Source organism: Podarcis pityusensis, assembly GCF_964106645.2.
Source record: "Podarcis pityusensis genome assembly, chromosome: 5".
Lineage (NCBI taxonomy): Eukaryota > Metazoa > Chordata > Lepidosauria > Squamata > Lacertidae > Podarcis > Podarcis pityusensis.
The window spans coordinates 47,762,611-47,784,077 of NC_138032.1; the positions used below are offsets into that span (position 1 = coordinate 47,762,611).

Genomic DNA, 21,467 nt, shown 5'->3' on the forward strand with positions numbered 1-21,467 from the left:
CTGAGGAGAATTCAGCTCAGCTTTAAGCTACTTTCACTTATTGGACTGAATCATAGAGTCCTAGGGAGGAGGGGTAAGGGCTCATCCACACCTTCGCTTGATCTGTATTTTGATCATATTGTATACCAATTACTTTTTCTCAGGCCCAAGAGCATTTCTCATTATTCCATGGCTAGGCCTTGCAAAACTCTGATCTTATCCGCTGAATCAGATCTTATCAGAAATGCAGAGAATCTGAAGAGAGATTTTGCTTAACCAAGCTTCAATTCAGCAGGTAAGATCGAATTTCCGCATGGCACAGCCACGGAACAATAAAATTATGTAATTATGTGGTTACAGTTGTCACATAATACTCTACATTTGTAAGAAATGGATATTTTAGTGCGGCAGCAGCTGCACTTTGGAACTCCCTGCCTATTGACATCAGGCAGGTGCCTTCACTGTACTCTTTGCAGCGTCTGCTAAAAACATTTTTTGCTTAGGCAAGCCTTTCCAGACCTGTAGAACATTGACATGTGTTTTAATCTGGTTTTCAGCTTATCGTTGATTTGAATTATTTTGGGAAGGTTCTAAATTGTTCTCTTTTTTTGCTGATTATTTTGTTGTTTTATTCTTTTTGTATTCCACTTTGAGGTTTCTTTTACAATCAAGTGATGTATACATTTTATGAAATAAATGAAATGGATGGATGGATGAAAACCGACACACACTAAAAACACACCAAGCAATATAAAATATATTTATTCTCCATTCCACATTTAGCTCACAGTTGCATGTTCCACAGGAGATAAGTTGCCCATGTTAAACTGCCTTCATGAATCAGCCACCTCAGGTTATTCATATCAGCTAAGAGCTAATACAGTGGTACCTTGCGTTAAGTACCTAATTCATTCTGGAGGTCCGTTCTTAACCTGAAACTGTTCTTAATCTGAAGCACCACTTTAGCTATTGGGGCCTCCTGCTGCCGCCGCACCGCTGGAGCACAATTTCTGTTCTCATCCTGAAGCAAAGTTCTTAACCTGAAGCACTATTTCAGGGTTAGCGGAGTCTGTAACCTGAAGCGTATGTAACCTGAAGCATCTATAACCCGAGGTACCACTGTAGTGGAATCAGTTCAGATATTTAGCCTTGAGTTCTCAGGTTTGATTTCTTGGTAGCGACATACATACATGTGTGAATGGGGAACTCCAACACAGCAGATGGTGCCTAAATATCTGGATTGCTTCAGTGAACATTCCTGCAGCCCAGACATTTTTTGACCCTTTCTCCTTGCCTTTAAGTGCCTCACTTCCACCACGGCTCCGATGTATCATAAGAAAATAATTGCCAGGTTGAAATGTTACCTTCTCTTCCATTATTTGGTAACATAATATTACTTACACATTGTACACAAGTGTATAATCAGATCTTTGAACCTCTAATTATATTCACTTGCCATTCTGCTTCATCCTGGACTAAACCTTAGGTACCACTTTTAAAATGAAAGGAAAAGCGATGGACTAAAAAAAGCAATGCCTTTTAAAAACTAGAGTACCAAAAATAATAATAATGGCAGGTTGTTAGTTTGGGTGTGTTCATAAGGAACTACAGGCACTCAACATTAGGTGCCATGTGCAGGAACAGCAGATTTTAGGCACCACAGCCCAGGTCTGAAACCTCAGAAGAACCCAAGTCTACATGGGAAGGGGTGGCATGAAAGTTGCCAAGATTATCAATAGTCTCGTGCCTCAGCGTCATGAAAATAATATAATCCCCATCATGTGACAGGAGTGCAAGTCATTAGACACACGCCTCCCTCTTGTGTTCTGGTGCTACCTCTGAATGGGCAACTTCAATGTTCGCTCCTTGCTTCTGGTTCTTTAAGCCAGACAACCCTTCCAGTGCAGGACAATCCTCTGACAGCCCTTTAAATAGAGGAGGCAATGTATTTATTTATTTCAAGTATAGCCCACCATTCCTCCAAGGAATTCAAAGAAGCATGCAAGCTCCTCATTTTATCCTGTGAGGTTAGAAGTTTTAAAAGTGACAGGCCCAAACTCTGGGTCTCCAGGACCTGATCCAGCACTCTAACCATTATACCACGGTATAATGATTCCAGGGGTACCAGGCACACTTACTAGGGTCTGTATTCCTTTTGGACAAAGCGGCACAGCAGAGACTGTGGTGTCTTTATGATACATGGTATACACACACACACACACACACACACACAGTTCTTTTCATGTTCTTTGATCAAATGAACTGCCGGGGGAGGGGGAAACCTAAAAAGGCTTTCCCAACTCTTTGCCATGTCCACCCCCATTGCCCACCCCTTCCACACACACCAGAAGTTGTGCTTGAGGTTGGGCTCTAATAGCGTGCAATCAGACACAGTCGTGTGGCGGAGGAAAAATTTAGAATATCTGTGTACTTTCCAGCATTGCATTTCAGAGCACATACCTCAACAGGCTTTAAGATTCTAGCAGAATATGAGATGCATATTGCTTGTTATATATAAAAATATATTACACACACATGATGACTTTATTAATATTTAATACATTTTAAACATAAGCATATGCCTTATAAAAGTATATGCAGTGCAGGAAATAATTCCATTTCCTCTTTTTGAGTAATTATGCCAAACAAAGAGGGAACTTTAACCTGTTTTATAAAGCTAGGCAATGTATATAGTGATGTGATATATATATATATATATATATATATATATATATATACATACTATATAAATATATATCTAGTTACATATGTACTTTTATATCTATATCACACGCACACGCACACACACATATATATATGAGACACATTCTTAGTGAGTATCATTGAAAACCATAACTAAAAAGTTATACTTGGTATACTGAAATGTGTTTGTGCATAATCTGCTCTAGTGTATGTGTGTAAAAATATGAATATGTATGTGACACAAAGTTATAATTATGTGTTTTCTGATGGTATAGAATTATGGCCCCTTGTTAATGTCTTGCCCATGCTCAAAAGCAAGATCGGACATTCACAGGAGCCATCATGCATAGCAGGTTAACAAAAGATATAAAATTTGCCCAGAAAATACCAACCTGTTCTACAAAAGAGATCAGAACCATTAATCAGGGTGTCTAATATAATCTCATCTGAGCTGCCTGTTGATCCTACTAAAAGTTAGTGGGAAAGCTCAGCAACAAGAGCACACACTTTGCTTGTAGATAGTCTCAAACTCAATCCTTTGGCTAATGTGCTGCACTTGGTTTGATGCAGGCATGGCCAAACGTGGCCCTCCAGCTGTTTGGGGACTACAGTTCCCATCATCCCTGACCACTGGTCCTGTTAGCTAGGAATGATGGGAGTTGTAGTCCCAAAACAGCTGGAGGGCCAAGTTTGGCCAAGCCTGGTTTGATGGGTGGGATCTCAACTTGTTCAGGCACGGCCAGCATCACTGAGCACCCAGCAAGGGCCAGGGTGGTAGGTCAAAGGTGCTGAGCCCTGCTTCCCATACTGGCATTGCTACAACTTACCTGGACAATGCTGGGGTGAGACAGTGGTGAGGTTGGGGCTGTGAGGATGCCCTGGATGGAGTGCTGGATTTGCTCCACCAGCATTCCACACAGCCCTGACCTTGCTGCTGCCTTGCCACAGTCTGGTCCAGGTAAGCTGCAGCAACCATAGTATCCGGAGGGCAGCCTTGCCCAACTTGCCACTAATGCAAGCACCAGCTGAAGCTCTCATCCGCAGTGGCAATCCCTGGCCCATATGCGAGAGACACATCTGGTTTTGCTGCTATTGGTGCACCATGGTGTTGCTTCTCTCTGCACTCCTCCCAGCAGTCATTCCTTCTCTGGTCAACAACTGGATGACAACAATAAGTCAAAAGGGGCCTATTGAGAATCTCTTTCCCAAGGCTTCCAAAACCTGGATCCAGCACTGTGTGCAGGCCTGATTTATATGAACTACTGAGCAGCAAACTCACTTGATTAGCACATTTGTATTTATTTATTGAGAATAAATACCATCTGGGTTTTCTTACAGCAGATCCCATAGCTACTTTCTCAGAAGTAAGTCCCTCTGAGTTCAAAGGGGCTTACTCCCAGGTAAATGGGCCTAGGACTGCAGAGTTAACACCGAATGGGAGCATGCTTCAGACATGGAACAATGGTAAGCAAACACAATCAGTGACTCTCCCTCCCTTCTTTCTCCAGACCTCCTCCCCATCTAATGGCTCATGAAAGAGTCTGAATTTAAAATGGTTTTTCTGGGCTAAGAAATCATTTCACAAAGTAGCACTTGGCTGAAAATGTGGCCACGTTTCTCTAGCCTGTAATTGAGCAAAGGTTTCATTTCCTCCCTGCTGACTGAAGCCTATGGCTCCATGACCGGTAGAGCTGCTCAGATGACAAGTGCCACACTGACAGAATCTTTTACACTTTGCCCTTTAGACTTGCTGTGAGCATAGGTAGATGATAAGGTGGTTAAAAACGCACCTGAGCCTCATCTAGATCTGCAGTTGCCAGTAGCAGAGCAGCTGTTATGGAAGATTGCCCTAAAATTGCCCGCCTAGAGGCAGCCAAGGAACAGAGACCTCTATTCTGCAAAGAACTGGAAACCCACAAACGTTTGAACTTGCTATTACAAAACAAAAACAAAAAACCAACCCAGTGCCACCAAAATAGGGTTAAACTTGGTTGACCTGATTACCAGTAGCCTGGCTAATTGCTATTCCTACATGGCCAGTTTTAAAAGAATAAGTTTGAGTGTTGTTGCATATGTTTATATGCATTAACATTAGCTCACATCTGCAAATTAGCAAGGCCCTGCATTTTTCTCTGGCGCAGGTGGAAACCCTCGAGCCTTGCTGAAATCAAGCAACACTCAAGTATCATCTTAGTTGCTTTTATGAAACTGGGGCTTGGGCTAAGGAAGTTGTGGTCCATTTGTATGCAGTGTGTCTTTGTGTCTTCTAGACTGCAATACCATGCACATTCGCCTGGGAGTAAGCCCCATTACTGGAACTAACTTCTGAGTAAACATGCTACAACTATGCTGTCAGAAATGGTTTTTACACTGGCTTTTTAGCTTTGTGTGAAACTTTGCCTGTTTACTAGGCCTGTTTACTTTTTTTAAAAAAAACAAACCCACTAATAATAATAATAATAATCTGATTGGATCCAGTGGCCTGCCAAATGCCTCTCATAGTGAAGTCCTACACATGTCTGCTCAAAAGTCCCATTGGGTTCAGTGGGGCTTAGTCTTCACTGAGCCATCATGGCCTGCAGCTATTGATAGACCTATATTCCATGAATTTATCTAATTGTTGCTGGTTTTTAATCTTGATAAACCATGTATTCTGAACAGATCAACACTAGAGCAGGGCGCCAGTTTCTGGGGGCAGAGTCCTTTTGAGCTCCCTCTATATTTGGGGGGTAGATGCTATTCTTGCCACTCCCCATGTGCCCAAAGTGCAAAGGCAAAGTGCTGAGCAGGGCATGGCCCCAGAGGCTGACTCCTCCTCCTCCTCCTGCTGCTGCTGCTGCTGCAGAGGGGAAGGAGGGTCTAAGTGGCCTCCTGCTCCTGGTAGTCCCAAGAAGAGGAGGAGGAGTCGCCACTGTGTTTGGCTCCACCCCTGAAATTTCTCGATAGAATGTTCCACACATGCTAGACTGCACAGTTATTAAAGCTGCCCCTTTGTCTTAAAAGGATAGTTCACAAAGTTCTGTAAGATATGGTGCTTTCTTGAATGTAAACCTAAAGCTCCTTACTATTTAATATTTCTAAAGCTGGGCTTAATGGGAGGGATCACTGCCAGTTTGCTTTATAGAAAAGGTAAAGGGACCCCTGACCATTAGGTCCAGTCATGGCTGACTCTGGGGTTGTGGCACTCATCTCGCTTTACTGGCCGAGGGAGCCGGCATACAGCTTCCGGGTCATGTGGCCAGCATGACTAAGCCACTTCGGTGAACCAGAGCAGTGCATGGAAACACCTTTTACCTTCCTGCCGGAGTGGTACCTATTTATCTACTTGCACTTTGACGTGCTTTCAAACTGCTAGGTTGGTAGGAGCAGGGACCGAGCAACGGGAGCTCACCCCGTTGTGGGGTTTCGAACCGCCGACCTTCTGATCGGCAAGCCCTAAGCTCTGTGGTTTAACTCACAGCACCATCCGCATCCCATAGTTTGCTTTATAAATCCATCCAAATAGAAGGATAGCATTGTGATGGTAGCCTAGCATAATTATTGGGATGGGGAAGGGGGGGTTATATAAAAAAGTACCTGTCAGAAAGGAAACCCCCTCCCTCACCTCAGTCCATCACCAAAACCATCTATGTTAATGGATATCATCGCATCTCATAGCAATGAATTCCAAGAATTAATTATGCACTGCACAATCAAATTCTGTTGCATAAGCAAGTATGTGTCATATAATCAGCACCCATTGACAGAATGGTAAGACCACCTGGTTTGATTTTATTTTAGCTCGTCTTCTGTGATTAACAATAGCAACTAAACACAATACAGGTGTTTAAATGAATTGGAAAACTATGTGAATTAGCAATTGACCAAGAATCTGAAAAAAAATAAAACCAGTAAATACTGTTCCCTACAACATGGGAATAATAACATGCTAAATACTTGCTTCCCTTGGCAGAATGTTGTGCCTACCAAACCAATTGTGATGCCTTAGAAGGGGTCTGCTCCAATTTTCACCTGAAAAGGCTCTGAAACGCTGCTATAAAATAAAGCTGTGTTGAGGAAATGGATCTTGTTACATAATGACCCACATCCCTTGACTGAGTCCCCCAGAAACATGGCAGCCTAACAGACATAAGATATTGGGGGACGGTAAGAGATTCACTCCTAAATAAATGAATGTGCTCTTCTAATTATACTGTACAGTTCCAATTTGTATTTGAGGAGGACATTTCCATAATAACAAAGCTGGAGCGGTTGGGGGCTAATGACACAGATTGGTCCTGAGGTTTCATTTCTTTGTTACAAAAGTCCTTCCAGTAGCAGCACTTTGATGTTGGACAGCATGGCAACGCACTCTGTTTGTAACACGCATTTTCTCCAGCTCTCCACAGTGGGTATGAAATCAGCTCACTAGCTCCAGTTTAGACTGCTGCACTGTTTCTAAGGCCTAGATTCCTCCCTCTTTCTTCCTCTTCTTTCTTTTTATCTTTTTTTTCAGGAGCACACATATCAACCAGTAAGTGTTTCTCTGCTGTAGAATAGGAGAGTCTGCAAACAACTGATAAGTTTGATGGCCTCAGCAGCTGCTTTTGAAAAAGAAACCATTTCAGAATAATCTGGCTTCAAATTCAGATCATGCTATAGGAAGAGCTGAACCATTGCCTAGAGTGATATTGGACTGGATGAGGGTCAATAAACTGGTAAGACAGAGTTGGTGCCTGGTTTATTGGGAGTGGGGTAGCATTTCACCTTAAGGTCTGTAGGTTCAATCAGATCTGTCCCTGTCTTTAGGGGTTCAAGTGGCCTTGGTGGCATTAAACCCCTTTCATCAGCTAAGACTGGTGCACTAGCTGTGACCTCGTCCAGGCAGAGATAACCTAGCCACAATTTTTCATGCTCCAGTGACATACCATTTAGACTATTACAAAACACAGTCTATGGGACTGCCCTTGAAGATAGTTCAGACAATATAATTAGTATAAAACATAGCATCTAGGTTACGTACCTGGCATATGGCACTCATGTTCCCAGCCTTGAATGAGTGCCCTGGGTCCTAGTCCATTTCCGGGTTCAGTGACAACCCCCTCACCCCCTGCCTGGTTATCGGTTTGTTTTGTTCTTGCTTTTATAGTGTATTTTGTGTTTCTGTCTTATATTGTTATGCTGTGAACCACCCTGAGATAAATAAATAATAATGTCAAATGCTGGTTTTAACTTTAAAAGCCCTAAATGGCTTTGGAGCAGGGTCCCTCAATAATTACCTTCTCCCTTATGTGCAGGTCTCTTCATCAGAGGCCCTTCTGTCGTTCCCACAGATGTGAGGTGGATTATGACGCAAGACAGGAACCCAGACACATCCCATAGTAAGCCATTGCAATGTGTTAAAAGGCACAACCTGGAACCCTGGCAAACTTGGAATTGCCAATTCATATTACACTGATGTTTGGCGAAATGTACAAAATTTCACAAGAGCCTAGAGAGGGCAGTGCAGAAAACAGATATGTTATCTTCTATTGCCAAGCAAGAAAGAGGCAGATACAATCAGATACAAATGCGTTGCAATATAGTACATTTATAAATTGTTTCCCATAGAATATCTCAATGCAATTTCACAGTAAAAACAATTCCATATTTTAAAAACTATTTCAAATCCAATACAGTTCTCCTGTTCATGCAAGGACTTCCACTCCCTCTCCTCTCCCCATGTACCCTTCTGCCCCCCAAATCTACTCTGAAGGATTGAAGGAGCCCCAGGGCAGATTTGAGAATGTGAAGGGCAGGAGGGGAGGTTGCATTGTGCAAGCAGAAGTCATTGCCTTACAGGGATAGATTTGTTGAATCTAACATGCAAACAGTGATGAAAATATATATGCATCTGTGCACACATGCATTGTGTGTGTGTGTAGATTACTAGATTGTGAAACAAGACTCTTGGCTGATAATCATAGCTAAACTAAAATTGTTCAAATAATCCACTTCCCTTCCCTTGAACAATTGAAGTGAGCAAAGGGACAGGAAATAAGGAAAGGTCAGATTTGCATGCTTTGTTTGTTTCCTTAGATTTTCCATAGTTGTGGAACTGAATGTCCAGCATTTGAAGATCAAGTTCACCCTTTAGGCTTGCAGTTGCAACCCTCTTCAGAATAAGAACTCAAATGGGGCCTTTGTAAAGAAACAGATATACACAAAACCATGATGTCTTCTCCCTGCTCTTGAGTGATGTCAAATGACCTCTCTACCCTCCAGCCTAAGCTGCTTTTCCAGACAGTGGATCAATCACTGTATTCCTAGGAGTGGTGTAAAATTCACCTTTTAGCAGACAGAGTTTGGCCCATCTCACTAGGGACCCGAGCCGTGGACACTCAGAGCGTCATTACATCAACCTAAGAGGAGAGCTGATTCCATCTGCAGTGTAAAGAGACACCAAACTATTCATTTCTCCTCTCTTTCTCTCTCTGTGTCAGTTTAAAATCCTTTAATTCATTATATAGTACTTTGCAAACCATAAACAACTTAAGAAGGAATACTCTTCCTAAAAACAACTTGGCCTCATCAAAACAAGTCTCATGGAAGACTGACTTAAGAGTGAGTAGGCTAGTCAAAGCGATTTGTCAATCTCTGCTTTAATGTGCAAAACATTTTCTAATCCTCCTGTCATTCAGCCTCCCAATAGTCTGTCATTCCCATTTTCTCTCATGGGATACTGAACTCTGAGGGCCAAATGAGATGTGGCAACAGAATGTATGAATCTCTCTCAGCTCTCTCTAAACTTTTGGAAGTAGCAGCCACTGTGTGTGTATGTGGAGAGGGGGATTGAAGTCAGGACTGCAGCATAGGGGAAGGGTATTGGGTTTTTTTTGCCAGACAGCATCCTGGAACCCACATAGGGCATATGTCACCCAGTTCACTGCTCTTAAGTTGAAGTGCTAGGAACGTGATGAAATCTGTCTCACATTGAATACAATGGGGCTTTGAGGAGGGGGCTTCACCTTTCGCTGGGTTGGACCCATTATTTATTTTAAAGGTGTGCATCCTGCCTTTCCTTCACTTGATCTCTTAGTTGGCTTGCATAATTATAAGCCTGTATAAGCAAAACAAGCTGAAAAACAGGAACAGATACACAATTATTGTGAGAATCACTGTACAAAATGGCAGATCAATCAAATGCATTCTGTAATTACCATCAATCTATGGGAGGGGGTAATTAAAAAAAAAATCACCAGGCACTTAAGGGATAGAGGGGGGATGAGACGGGATTGAGACAGGTATGTTTGCTTAGGGAGTTTTCATTTATTTGTGCATTTATTAATGCATTTATTTATCAATTTTATATTCCGCCCTTCCTCCCAATGGAGCCCAGAGCAGCAAACAAGTGATAACAACATCTTTAAAGTGACCCAGCACCCACCTTGTTGTCTTTCCTGAACAAAAGCTGTGTGTTTTGTTTTGTTTAATTGCCCCCAGCTTTTTAATGCGTTTACATTTAAACCCTTCCTTACTTGTGTGTTTGTACCACCAGTGCTTTTTTTCTGGGAGGACACAGGGGTATGTATACCCCTAAACATTTTGTGAATCTAAGTTTGGCCTCATTGAGGGGCAGTATTTCAATATGAGTAGGAAAATTAAAGTACCCCTAAACATTTTTTTAAAGGAAAAAAGCACTGTGTACCACTGAGCTCACTGGCAGTTGCTACTTAGTATGCCTAGGGCTGTGATGCACAGCTGTGATCAAAATCTATAATCCTTTCCAGGTTTTGTATTCTGCATTATGCTTTCGTATCATTAGAGTGTTTTCTATTCGTTTACTACACAAACATATTTTGTTTGAAGCTGTTTCCTTGATGGAGATAACAAGGTGCCCTGGGAATACCTATCAATCCAGCAGGGAAGGTGTGGCATAACAGTCACGGAAACACATAAAACAAATGAAGGCTCAAAGGGGCCACAACAGAAAAGTCCCTGTCACTGGTGGCCATCCACCCATCCTCTGAAGAGAGGTGGGAACTGGAGGAGGGCCTCAGCGGATGATCACAGTAAATACACACGCTTGTGCCTCCACATTTGCTCAAGTAAGAGATCATCATGGCCAGTGTACTGTCCTCTGAATCATTTGCAAGCGGACTCTTTAATGGATGTATTTACCTATGCCCCGGAAGAGAGGCAACTGGACACTTGGGAAATCAAAACTATTTATATCATGTCACTACATTTTTTTCCTGTTCCTCTTGGTCAGGGTGACAGGCATGGCTTTCCCCTCCCTCTTCCATCCTCTCAACTAGGGATTGGGCAGAAATCCGGTTCAGTTCGCATCTGAAGGGGATCTTACCAAATTCGCACTTTCTGAAAAAATGTATGAACTGAAACACAGCCATCCTTCAAAATCCACCCTCTCCCAGATTTTATAGTGCGTTTTCCCCAGTCAAGCAGTGTGTACAAAAAGGGTAAATACACATGCTAGTGAAAGCAGTGAAATGACTTTAGATGGGGGGAATATTTATGGGGGGTTCCTTTTGGGGGGATTCCCTGCCCCCCAGCCCTAACTTGAGCTTCCAGGAATTGAATCTGAGATTTTCTGCATGCAGGGCAGATGGGCCATCACTCTGCTATGGCCGTTCCCATAGAATATCTTTATATGGTGAACTTTGTTTAGAGTTTTTAATCTTCCGAACCTCTTTCCTTTTCATATTGTTTTTCTCAATATTGTTGTTCTGTTAGGATGTAGTTTCAATGAACATTTTAATTTCTGTAAGCTACTCCGAGTAACTGAGTTTATTACATAAATAGGACAGGATTGAAAACTTTGAATACATAAATTAAAAAAATAAAGAATTACTTCTAAAGAACACCTGTACCTTATTTAGACCTGTTTTCATTCAGACATATAACAGCACCATTATACAGCAATATATGGCAAAATCTGCAAAGGCTGAGTTTATAAGGTTTTATTCATTTCACATTTTGATAGGAATTTAACTGCCTCCCTCAATGGACAGCCGCCATAGCGTTTGCTTCTACATTCTTAAGGGTGGGGTGTGCTTTGTGTTCTTCACAGTATTTGAGGATGAGTCACAGAGAATGAACTACCTTTCACTCTCTGAAAAGGAATTTCCTTCATACAAAGAACTGAGGTCAGTCTGTGATGGAGGGAGAAGCCAATAGATCGTAGATGGGGCATAAAAGTAAACTTTAGTTTCCACAGCTGCCTTCTAGCAGCCTGGTTGTGTAAATGCATTTTATGGAGCAAATAGCAGCTGTTGACCCCACTGCAATTAAAGCTGTATCTTAAGCTAGGGCAGAGGCAGAGGCATTCAGCACTGTCTTATAGGCTCTTGCAAACCCTGTCAGATAGCCTTCCCCAACCTAGTGCCCAGCAGAGGTTTTGGGCTGGGCAGGGTGGGAAATGCTAAATTGCTGCCTTCTGAGTGCCAAGGCATTACAGCTACCTCCACTTTTTGTACTCTAACTTTCTTCAGAAATGTCCAGTTGACTTAGCTTTCATTGTTTTTTTTAAACAAGAGTATGGGGCCCATGCTAGCATGGGGCCTGGTACATGTGCACTTCTTGCATCTCCCAGTTAGCAGCCCTGAACATGAGTAATTCAAAATTTCTATCAGTGATATAAGACAAGATCAGTGATCACATCTGTGCCATACATTTAAAGCATTCTTACACCACTTTAACAGTCCATGGAGAAGCTTGGGAACTGGAAAGTGCTGGGAATTGTAGCTCTGTGAGGTCAGTGCCAATGACAAGCGACAATGCTTGGAGTTCTTTGGGAGAAGTCATGACTATTGAAAAGATAAAAGAAATTTCTGTTTCAAATTTGTGAGGTTGATGTGACCTGAATGTCAGGCACTGCACTATGGGGGGGGGGGGGCGTCTGGCACCACGGGGATCTGTAGGAGGCACCAAAGTCTTTAGTGCAGTGGCTGCTGTGCATCTGGGGTTGGGATTCTGGGTGGCAGGGGAGCTTGTGGGCTTGTTGGTTCCTTGGTTTTTCAGGTGCTGCAGTGGGGCGGAGCCACTTCCAGTCCCTGAAATCAGCGGCTGCCCTAAAAAACTGAGGCAGACCTACCTCAGTTTGCCCTCAGCCAGCCCCACCTGCCTACCCCGCTACTTACAATCAGTCCAGGGGGTTTCATTGTCTGTCAGCTTCTTCCTTCTTTGGTCTCAGTGTTAACTCCAGGGAAGGGGAGGGGGTAGAAGTAGAATTAATTGACTCTGCCTCCCATTGGCTCTGGTTCCACCTTCTGTTGGGGCTTGAAGCCAGACACCCAACCATTCCCCAGTGCGCACCAGCCACCACTGAAGCAGGTGGAGGGATGTGTAGAAAGGCAAAACGGACAAACAGATGAAGGGGAGGAAAGCACACAATGAGAGAGAGAGGTGGGTGGCAGAGAGAGAGAGAGAGCTCTAGACAAACTCCACCTACTGCTGACTATAGCTCCACACACTCCCAGCACCCAGCCCTTGGCAGATCCCTGTTGAGAGAATGTGGGCCTTCATAAAAATATATATATATTTTTTCATGTCCAAGGCAAAATCTAATGAGCTACTTCAGGGCTTCTTTACTGGCAGCTCAACATGCAACATTTATTGACTTGATTGGCCAACAGTAACTGTGGCCAGGACAGTCTAGTGTGGCTGCAATTTCCTCTTGTCAGTAGGATGTTAATTAACCAGCCATTGGCTCTGTCAGACATTGCACCTCAGGCTGTTATGGTATTCCTGCTCCTGTACCTAAGTTGCATTTCCTCTATTTTCAGAACCTCACCACGTCCTCTTCACCTTCTGGGCCTTGGCGCCTGCCCTTCAGCTTTGCTTGGAACTTCACCTAGTTCAGATCTACTGCCTTCCCCTGAAAAAGGGATATATTTGCTATAATTACTTGCACAACCTTTTTTGATTCTATATATCTGAGGTTCCACTGAAGCTGCTTGGTTCCCGGTTCCTACTCTGCTGGCGATTATTGACCATATTGATGGATTAAGGCCAGGGATGACAGATTGCTTCCCTCACCCTGAAAACTCTAGGCTCAGTGACAAAAAGACAAACGGTGAAGACACTTTTTAATGTAATTCCTTCATATTTTGCCAGTGTTTTGTTCCTGTCCACATTTGGCCACAGCTGACTTTTCTCCTTTGCTTTTACTCTTCTTTGTTTGTAGAATGTAGCTTGTAAAACTTTTAGCTGGGCTCTCTAAAGCACCGTGTATATTGATAGTACTCCAAGTACCAGAGAGAAGAAACAACCCAGGCTAACTGTCTCCCAAAACTATGACAAAAATTAAATAGCCCGATGATGACATCACTGCAAAACAAACAAGGCCACCATTTTAATACCACTCATGTTGAATGCAATGAAGATTAACAGTATGTTTATTGCTTTTCGAAACAAACAAACAAAACAACCTAGGTTGGTCTTTCCTAATGGAAAGTTGCAAACTTTACAAAACAGATTAAATTTGTGGGGAGAAATGTACAAAGATTTTCGAACAGAAGCAGAGCCAGTACAGTGGTACCTTGGGATGCGAACGGGATCCATTACGGAGCCCCGTTCGCATCCAGAAGCAAACGTAACTAGTGACGGCACGTCTGCGCATGCACGCGTCGCTTTTTGTCGCTTCTGCGCATGCGCATGACGTCATTTTGAGTGTATGCATGCACGAGTGGCGAAACCCGGAAGTGATGCACTCCATTACTTCTGGGTTGCCACGGAGTGCAACTCGAACGTGCTCAACATGGAGCATATTCAACCCGAGGTATGACTGTACTCTAGCTTCTCAACAGCTGGGTCACTGTTGCCTACCAGGAAGGGTGGGGCAGTAGGGAGGTCAGAATGGTGCAAATGCACCGCCAGAATCAATCTAGCCCTCTTCTATGGCACCAACCTCCCTGCTGCCTCACCTCCCTCCCAGTAAGCAACAGCAACCCACCTGCAAGGAAGCTAGCTTAGTGGCTCTACCCCAGCTGATAAGTCACTTCTGGATTTGAATGGCGGTAACCCTCCAAGGAAAATAGATGATTTAAAGATGGGCCACTGGTAAGAAAGCGCTGTTGTTTTTATGAAAAGCTTGGAAATATTCTTTGTACCCAATATTCACTTGCTTCCCGGAATGGCCTCCTAGAGGAGGTTCCTCAGGCCCCAACATTTCATTCTTTTAGGCTAGGGATGGGGTGCCCTCCAGAGGTTTTTGGTCTACATAACTCACATCAATACTGACTGTTGGCCATGATGTCTGGGGCTGGTGGGAGTTGGAGTCCAACAACATCTGGAGATAGCAGGTTCCCCAACCCTGTTTTAGGTGCTTGACTAAACCATGGCTCTTCCAGAAGGCTTTCAGTTGATTGTTCCTCTTGGCTTTGTTATACTACGGCTCATATCATTTTATTGGTGATACTTCATCATATATACATATATGTGTATATATGATGTGTTTTGAGGTATTGTGTGGTTGTTTCTATATCTTTTCCAGTGCTATGATATCATTCTTGAAGATGGAACAAGTAGAACTGTACACGGTCTTCCAAATGTGGCCACACTAGACAGTTATGTAGAAGCCCAAGGAGACTGGCAACTTTATTTTCAGTGCCTTCACTCACAATATGCTAGCTACACATAAAAACGATAGCAAGATTAAGTATTTCTGAACTGTTACCCTCTCACTTTCCTGTGTTCAAATGGCATTGTTTCCGTCCTGTTCACTTTTCAAATTCCGTCTCACAGGATTGTCATGACATGATTACTGCAGTCAGATGATATTACAATTGCACATAGTGAATAAAAAAAATATATTTAACAAACAAGCCATTGAGTCTTTCATGATTTTAGTCAATTGTATGAATGAGAATTCAATCCATGAGCTCTTTGTTGATTTACACAGGTTGGCCCTGTAACATCAAGTTTCAAGATCTTAAGGTTATGCAACAGTACTAGAGTCTGCACTTTTCCCTCACAATACATGTGGACGCATGAACACACATCCACACTTGCTACAACTTGCAATTGAAGCTGAACTTAACAACAGAAGCACATGGTAGCATTTGAGAGTGTGGCACTTACAGTACCGGCTAGTTTCTGCATTTTAGAACACATCGTTCTGTACTATTAATCCATCAAAACTGTCTGGAGTTGTAACAAAGACACCACTTTATTTATTATAGCACTCCCCTAGCAACATGTTCTCTGTGGAACCCAGGCCAAATCTACCAGGCCTGATCTATCCCCTACCTTAGTGTGTGAAAACTAAGTGCAACGATATTTACATCTGCAAAAAGCTAGGTCAAGTCTGGAGCAGCATTGAGACTTTGCAGTTCAGTTTACAATGTTTTACTTTAATAGATTTACTGCTGCAGGCCACATTTGCATGGTTTTTGACCAAGGCCCAGTTCAGATGAAATGCTGTATGCACAATAGTTTGTATTATAATATACTAGCAGAAAGTGCTTCGTATAGCCCAGCACTGCTAAGGGGGGGCGGGACCAGCGCAGTTTTGAAATCAGTGGATAAAATCAGGGCAGTTTTGAAAGATTTAGTCCACCATCTTGATTATTGTTGGGTTCAACTGCATGCTGTATTTAGACAAAAATCTCCTCTTTGATCTCAGAAACCGTCATGAAAAATTTGGTTACCATCCTTTTTCGAATGAAACCAAGTCCAGCAGTTCCCAGACCACTCACGGGGCAATCTGAAAAGAGAGATCTGGTCACAGTCCAAAGTCAAAGCACAAGAGACAAGGTCAAGGAACAGTCCAAGGTCAAAACAAAGGCCAGCCAAAGAGCTGGTACAAAGACATTCTAGCATTCTTTGCCAGGAACTGGGGGCTTTTAACCAAGAACCTTTAGAGTTCCACCCACAGCAAAGTTGCAGACCATCTGGGTTACATGAAGAGTTTGGTCTACTTGTGACAAACAGCTTCCCCACAAGTAGTCTCTTACTCCTGAGGAGTCCTTGTTCTCCAAATGGGTACTCTAGTATCTGGCAGCTGAATGGGCCTGCATTTTAGGAACTGGTGGTCCCTAGACTGGGTGGTGTCTCAGCTTCTGATTCTGTTCAGGGACCCTCTGTGTCTTGTAGAGGAGGTTGGGCTACTGTGACTCCTGAGAGACCTGTATCTCCTTGCTGTTCATTGTCAGAGTCTACTCCTCTGTAATGTTTGCTCTGGGGAATGCCAAGTGTTCCTCTGGATAGGGTTCTTCCAGCAGCAGCCTAGCATTTAAATTATCTTCAGAAGTCTACAAATCAGTGTAGTTTTGAAAGGACCAGTAGCCCATCTTGATTCAAAATGGTGTCCAATGGTATCCAAAAGCTGCTCCTCGACTTCAGGAACCTTTGTAATAAATTGGGTGGCAATATTTTCAGAGATGTACAAATCAGTGCAATTTGGAACATTTCTGTCTGCCATCTTGATTCAAAATGGCATGTGATGATATCCTAACTGATTCCTCTATCTTGTGAACTGATGCACCAAGTTTGGCAACAAAATCTCAAGAGGGGTCCAAATAAGCGCAGTATGGAACGTTTCAGTTTGCCGACTTGATTCAAAATGGCATCCAATATTCAGACAAGCAGTTCCTCCACCAAGGGAACCCTTGTGCCAAATTGGATGGCAAGAGGAGTCCAAAACACAGAGAACAGATGGACAGAGAAACATGTCAATTTCCAAAATATGTAATAGATTTGGGGGCTACACAATATTTTGTTATAGGAAGCAGAAAAATCAATGTCTGTTTATTCATGTTAACCCTTTTTCTACACAGATAAAATCACAAATGGTTACATCAAAAATAGTACCAAACCTCTGGCTCATGTTACGCATCTGAATGGCAGCCATCTATTCTCTAGCAATTAAAAGATGGTCATCTCTGTAATATGCATTTTAATATAACCATTGCATTGGGCACACATGTTTAAAAAGAGATAACGAAAACCGTGAGCTTTCGATGTATACTTCTAGAAATATATATCTAACATCAACACTGTGATACTCATTGTAGAAGATATAGTACACTCACTGCTGAGTGAGGAAATAGTCCACATTAAAAGGTACATGAGGTGAAGAATCAGGTAATGGTGGTAATAGGTAATTGTAACCATGGTCCAATTTTAATCAGGCATCAGAATCCCTCAATAGGTAATTCTGATATTTGTTTTAGCACCTCTGGCAGAAAGGGAACATTGGTGTCAGAAGTATCCCTTAAACTAGGGATCAGGAAGCCATTTTAGCCCAAAAACCACATTTCTACATGGGGGACTTTCCAGGGGCCACATGTCAGTGTTGGGTGAAGTCAGTTGCAAAAATGGTCAGAAGAATGGATGTGACTCTTACCTTTGTACAATACATGCCAGTGACACAAAACCCAGAAGTTTCTACATACACTAACATTTGGAACATGTGCAGAGTGGTGCCAACAAGATCATATTGGGTCTGAAAACCAAGCCTTATGAGGAGCAGTTGAGGAAGTCAGGGATGTTTAGCCTGGGGAAGAGAAGACTGATATGATAGCCATTTTCAAATATCTAAATTGCTGTCATATGGAACATGGAATAAGCTTGTTTTCCACTGCTCCAGAAGGTAGGACCCAAAACAATGGATTTAAATTACAAGAAAGGAGATAATGACGACACAAGAGGAAGAACTTTACAACAGAGCTGTTTGACAGTGGAAGAGATTACTTCAGAAGGTGGTGGACTCTCCTTCATTGAAGGTTTTGAAACACAGCTTGTTCATCTGTCAGATGCGATTCCTGCATTGTAGGGGGTTGGACCAGATGACCCCTGGGGTATCTTCTAAATCTACAATTCTGTGATCCTATTATCTTTCCATTCACCATCAAGGAGGCATGATCACATGAATGTCACCTTTTAAAAATGTATTTCTTTGCTTGTTTAAAAGCATTTATACTGTGTACCACTTTGTTGTTGTTGTTTAGTCATTTAGTCGTGTCCGACTCTTCGTGACCCCATGGACTAAATCATGCCAGGCACTTCTGTCTTCCACTCCCTCCCGCAGTTTGGCCAAACTCATGCTGGTAGCTTCGCGAACACTATCCAACCATCATGTCCTCTGTCGTCCCCTTCTCCTTGTACCCTCCATCTTTCCCAACATCAGGGTCTTTTCCAGGGAGTCTTCTCTTCTCATGAGGTGGCCAAAGTCTTGGAGCCTCAGCTTCAGGATCTGTCCTTCCAGTGAGCACTCAGGGCTGATTTCCTTAAGAATGGATAGGTTTAATCTTCTTGCAGTCCATGGGACTCTCAAGAGTCTCCTCCAGCACCATAATTCAAAAGCATCAATTCTTCGGCGATCAGCCTTCTTTATGGTCCAGCTCTCACTTCCATACATCACTACTGGGAAAACCATAGCTTTAACTATACAGACCTTTGTTGGCAAGGTGATGTCTCTGCTTTTTAAGATGCTGTCTAGGTTAGCATTTCAAAAATCTCTAAGCAGTGTACAGCTTGAAAAACAAATATAGAATGAAAACATTAAAGCAAAAACACAGCCGAAAAACCAGTTAAGACAGCAACATAAATACACATAAAAAGCACACAAAAAATGAATAGAAACTCCTAAGATTCCATGATGTGAAATGGGGCATTTTGATAATTTGTTTTAGTAATATTTTGCCAATAAAGCAAATCAAGACCAGAGGACAAACTAGGAACCAGACCCAGGAAACAAGAACACGCCACTCCTCAAGAAAACCTTGTTTTTCAGGTGAGGCATCGCTGGAACAGGAAGCTTGTTATAGTAGTCCTTTCTGCCCAGGAAGATCCCATGGCCAGCTTGGATGGGCAGTCAGTCAAGGGTCTGAAGGTACTGTACTTAAAGAAACGGCTGCCTGCAGTTCAGTGATTAACCACATGGGGCAGCTGCGTCCAGCAGCTCCTGACAATGTAGCATGAGAAATGATGCTCACATCATATGTGTGTTAAATTACTGTCTTTCATGTGGTAGTTCTGTGGCAGTCCTTCCTGATTATTGTTTATTTCACAATCAAGACTAAGTTGTTGCACAATTGTTCAGAGGAAGTGTGAGTCTTTTCCACAGCAAGTCCATCTCTTGTGGGGGAAATAACATTTCCTTGGTCTTCAAACTACAAGATCTTATCAGTTGGGAAATGTAAGAAAGAGAGAAAATTCAGATGTGGGGATTATTGTGTTAGTTTTTCTGCTTATGATGCCAGTGTTTCTGTACCAGATTTTAATATTCCTTTTTAAACAGCATACCTGTGGACTTTAAAAAATTGATATACCATTGTCATGTTGTGCTACATTTCATTCACACCAATAGGAAAATTCAGTGTACAACACCCTCCTATGCCCATCCCAGTTTTTTAAAAGCATTTTCTATTTATGTTTCAATTTTTTAGAGATAAAGTGTTCCATGTACAACACAAATAAGCCTTTCAACATTTAGGAATAAGAGATGTTTGCCCTTATTTTATAGCCATCTACTGCCATTTTGTAAGCCTTTTCCATTTTTTTCTCTTCTGCTTAAGTTGTGGGCTATGTCAACCACTGTTTACACTGTTTCGGTTTTTTTCAGAATTTTGAAAAAAACAAAGCAATACACCATAATGCCAGCTTATCCAGGTATAAGTTTCTTAACGATTATGTGACTTACACCTGAAATGACAAAAGGAAAATGTATGTGTTGTTCATTAGAAGATGAAAAATAATAAGTTATAATTATTTCCACTTTTTCTAGACACCCTTTGGCTTAACCTTTATTCCCAGTCGTAATGCAGCTTTATGTACATCATGTAACTTCATTTCCTCAAGTTTTCCCCTCCCAACCTTTGTACTGCACTTCCCTCTCCCAGTGTTTGACAGAGAATCAGACTGTAAGCTCCTTGGGGTCAGGGAACCTTTTTTGCCTATATAACACTGTGCAGGGATAATACGTGATTTATTCCAATAGGGGTTTTATGTTTTTTTTTAAAAATAACATAACAATGTGGTTGAACCTCTGCTCAATCCTTTGAGTAAAACAGGGAAAAGAAAGAAAGAAAGAAAGAAAGAAAGAAAGAAAGAAAGAAAGAAAGAAAGAAATGAACTCCCATTTTTAATAGACAAGGAAAAAGACGAGCACTAGGACCTGCCCGGAGTCTTTGAATCAAGAGGTCCCTTGATTCATTCAATCTCTCCTAGACATACACACACACTCTCTCACACACACTCACACAAACTGCAACAAGAGGAGGAAAGTCGGCCAAAAGGGCTTTAAAAATTTCAAAGTTTCCATTTGCAGAAGCAATGGGGAAACGTGGCAGGCCGAGGAAGGAATTCAAATGTGAAGAGGATGCTGTGGAGCCTGGCGTAGGGCAGCCGCGGCAGCAGCAACTGCCAGTGGCAGATAATATGTCCAGGTGCCCGTTCAGTGACATTTTCAACACCAGCAGCGAGGACTCCATGGAGAAGATCAACACTTTCCTACAGAACGTGCAGATTTTGCTGGAAGCAGCCAGTTACCTGGAGCAAATCGAGAAGGAAAACAAAAGTAAGTGGAGTTTTGGTTATGTTTGGTTCCTTCTTCTGCTGCTCCTTTAAAAAATAAAAAAAAATAAAGAGAGCCAGGCATGTGCGATGACAACAGAAAATGAAGAAAATCTTCATGAAGATGCAACAAGACAGAGAGAGAGCCGGGGCTACCAGATCAGGCTAAACTCTCGGTTAGTTTCACCCTTACAACCACATCCCAGCAAATATATACGGTATTTCTTTTTTAATGCACCAAGAGATTTCGAATTTTTTTTATTAAAAAAAAAACACCCGATCGAATTAGA

The 21,467-nt window shown here is 42.3% G+C and overlaps 1 protein-coding gene and 1 long non-coding RNA gene across 6 annotated transcripts in view; both read left to right on the top strand.

The window, feature by feature from the left end:
* Positions 1-2: 2 nt before the first annotated feature.
* On the top strand, positions 3-15,485 carry LOC308477422. Of its 4 annotated transcripts, XR_013986546.1 has the most exons (6): positions 3-274; positions 4,021-4,146; positions 7,178-7,379; positions 7,959-8,042; positions 8,740-9,264; positions 13,446-15,485. It is a non-coding gene; the product is annotated as an uncharacterized lncRNA (long non-coding RNA). The 4 variants fall into 4 exon arrangements; XR_013986547.1 differs by lacking the exon at positions 8,740-9,264; XR_013986548.1 differs by lacking the exon at positions 8,740-9,264 and having other exon boundaries at positions 4,024-4,146.
* A 5,273-nt stretch (positions 15,486-20,758) lies between these two features.
* The window catches only part of MXI1 (MAX interactor 1, dimerization protein), a 75,647-nt gene continuing 74,938 nt past the window's right edge, over positions 20,759-21,467 (top strand). Inside the window, exon 1 of one of the 2 annotated variants that reach the window (XM_081005945.1) lies at positions 20,759-21,181. In XM_081005945.1, coding sequence (XP_080862071.1) covers positions 20,938-21,181 — 244 coding nt within the window. In that variant the 5' untranslated portion in view covers positions 20,759-20,937. The remainder of the gene's footprint in view (positions 21,182-21,467) is intronic. The other variant, XM_081005944.1, reaches the window with a different exon arrangement.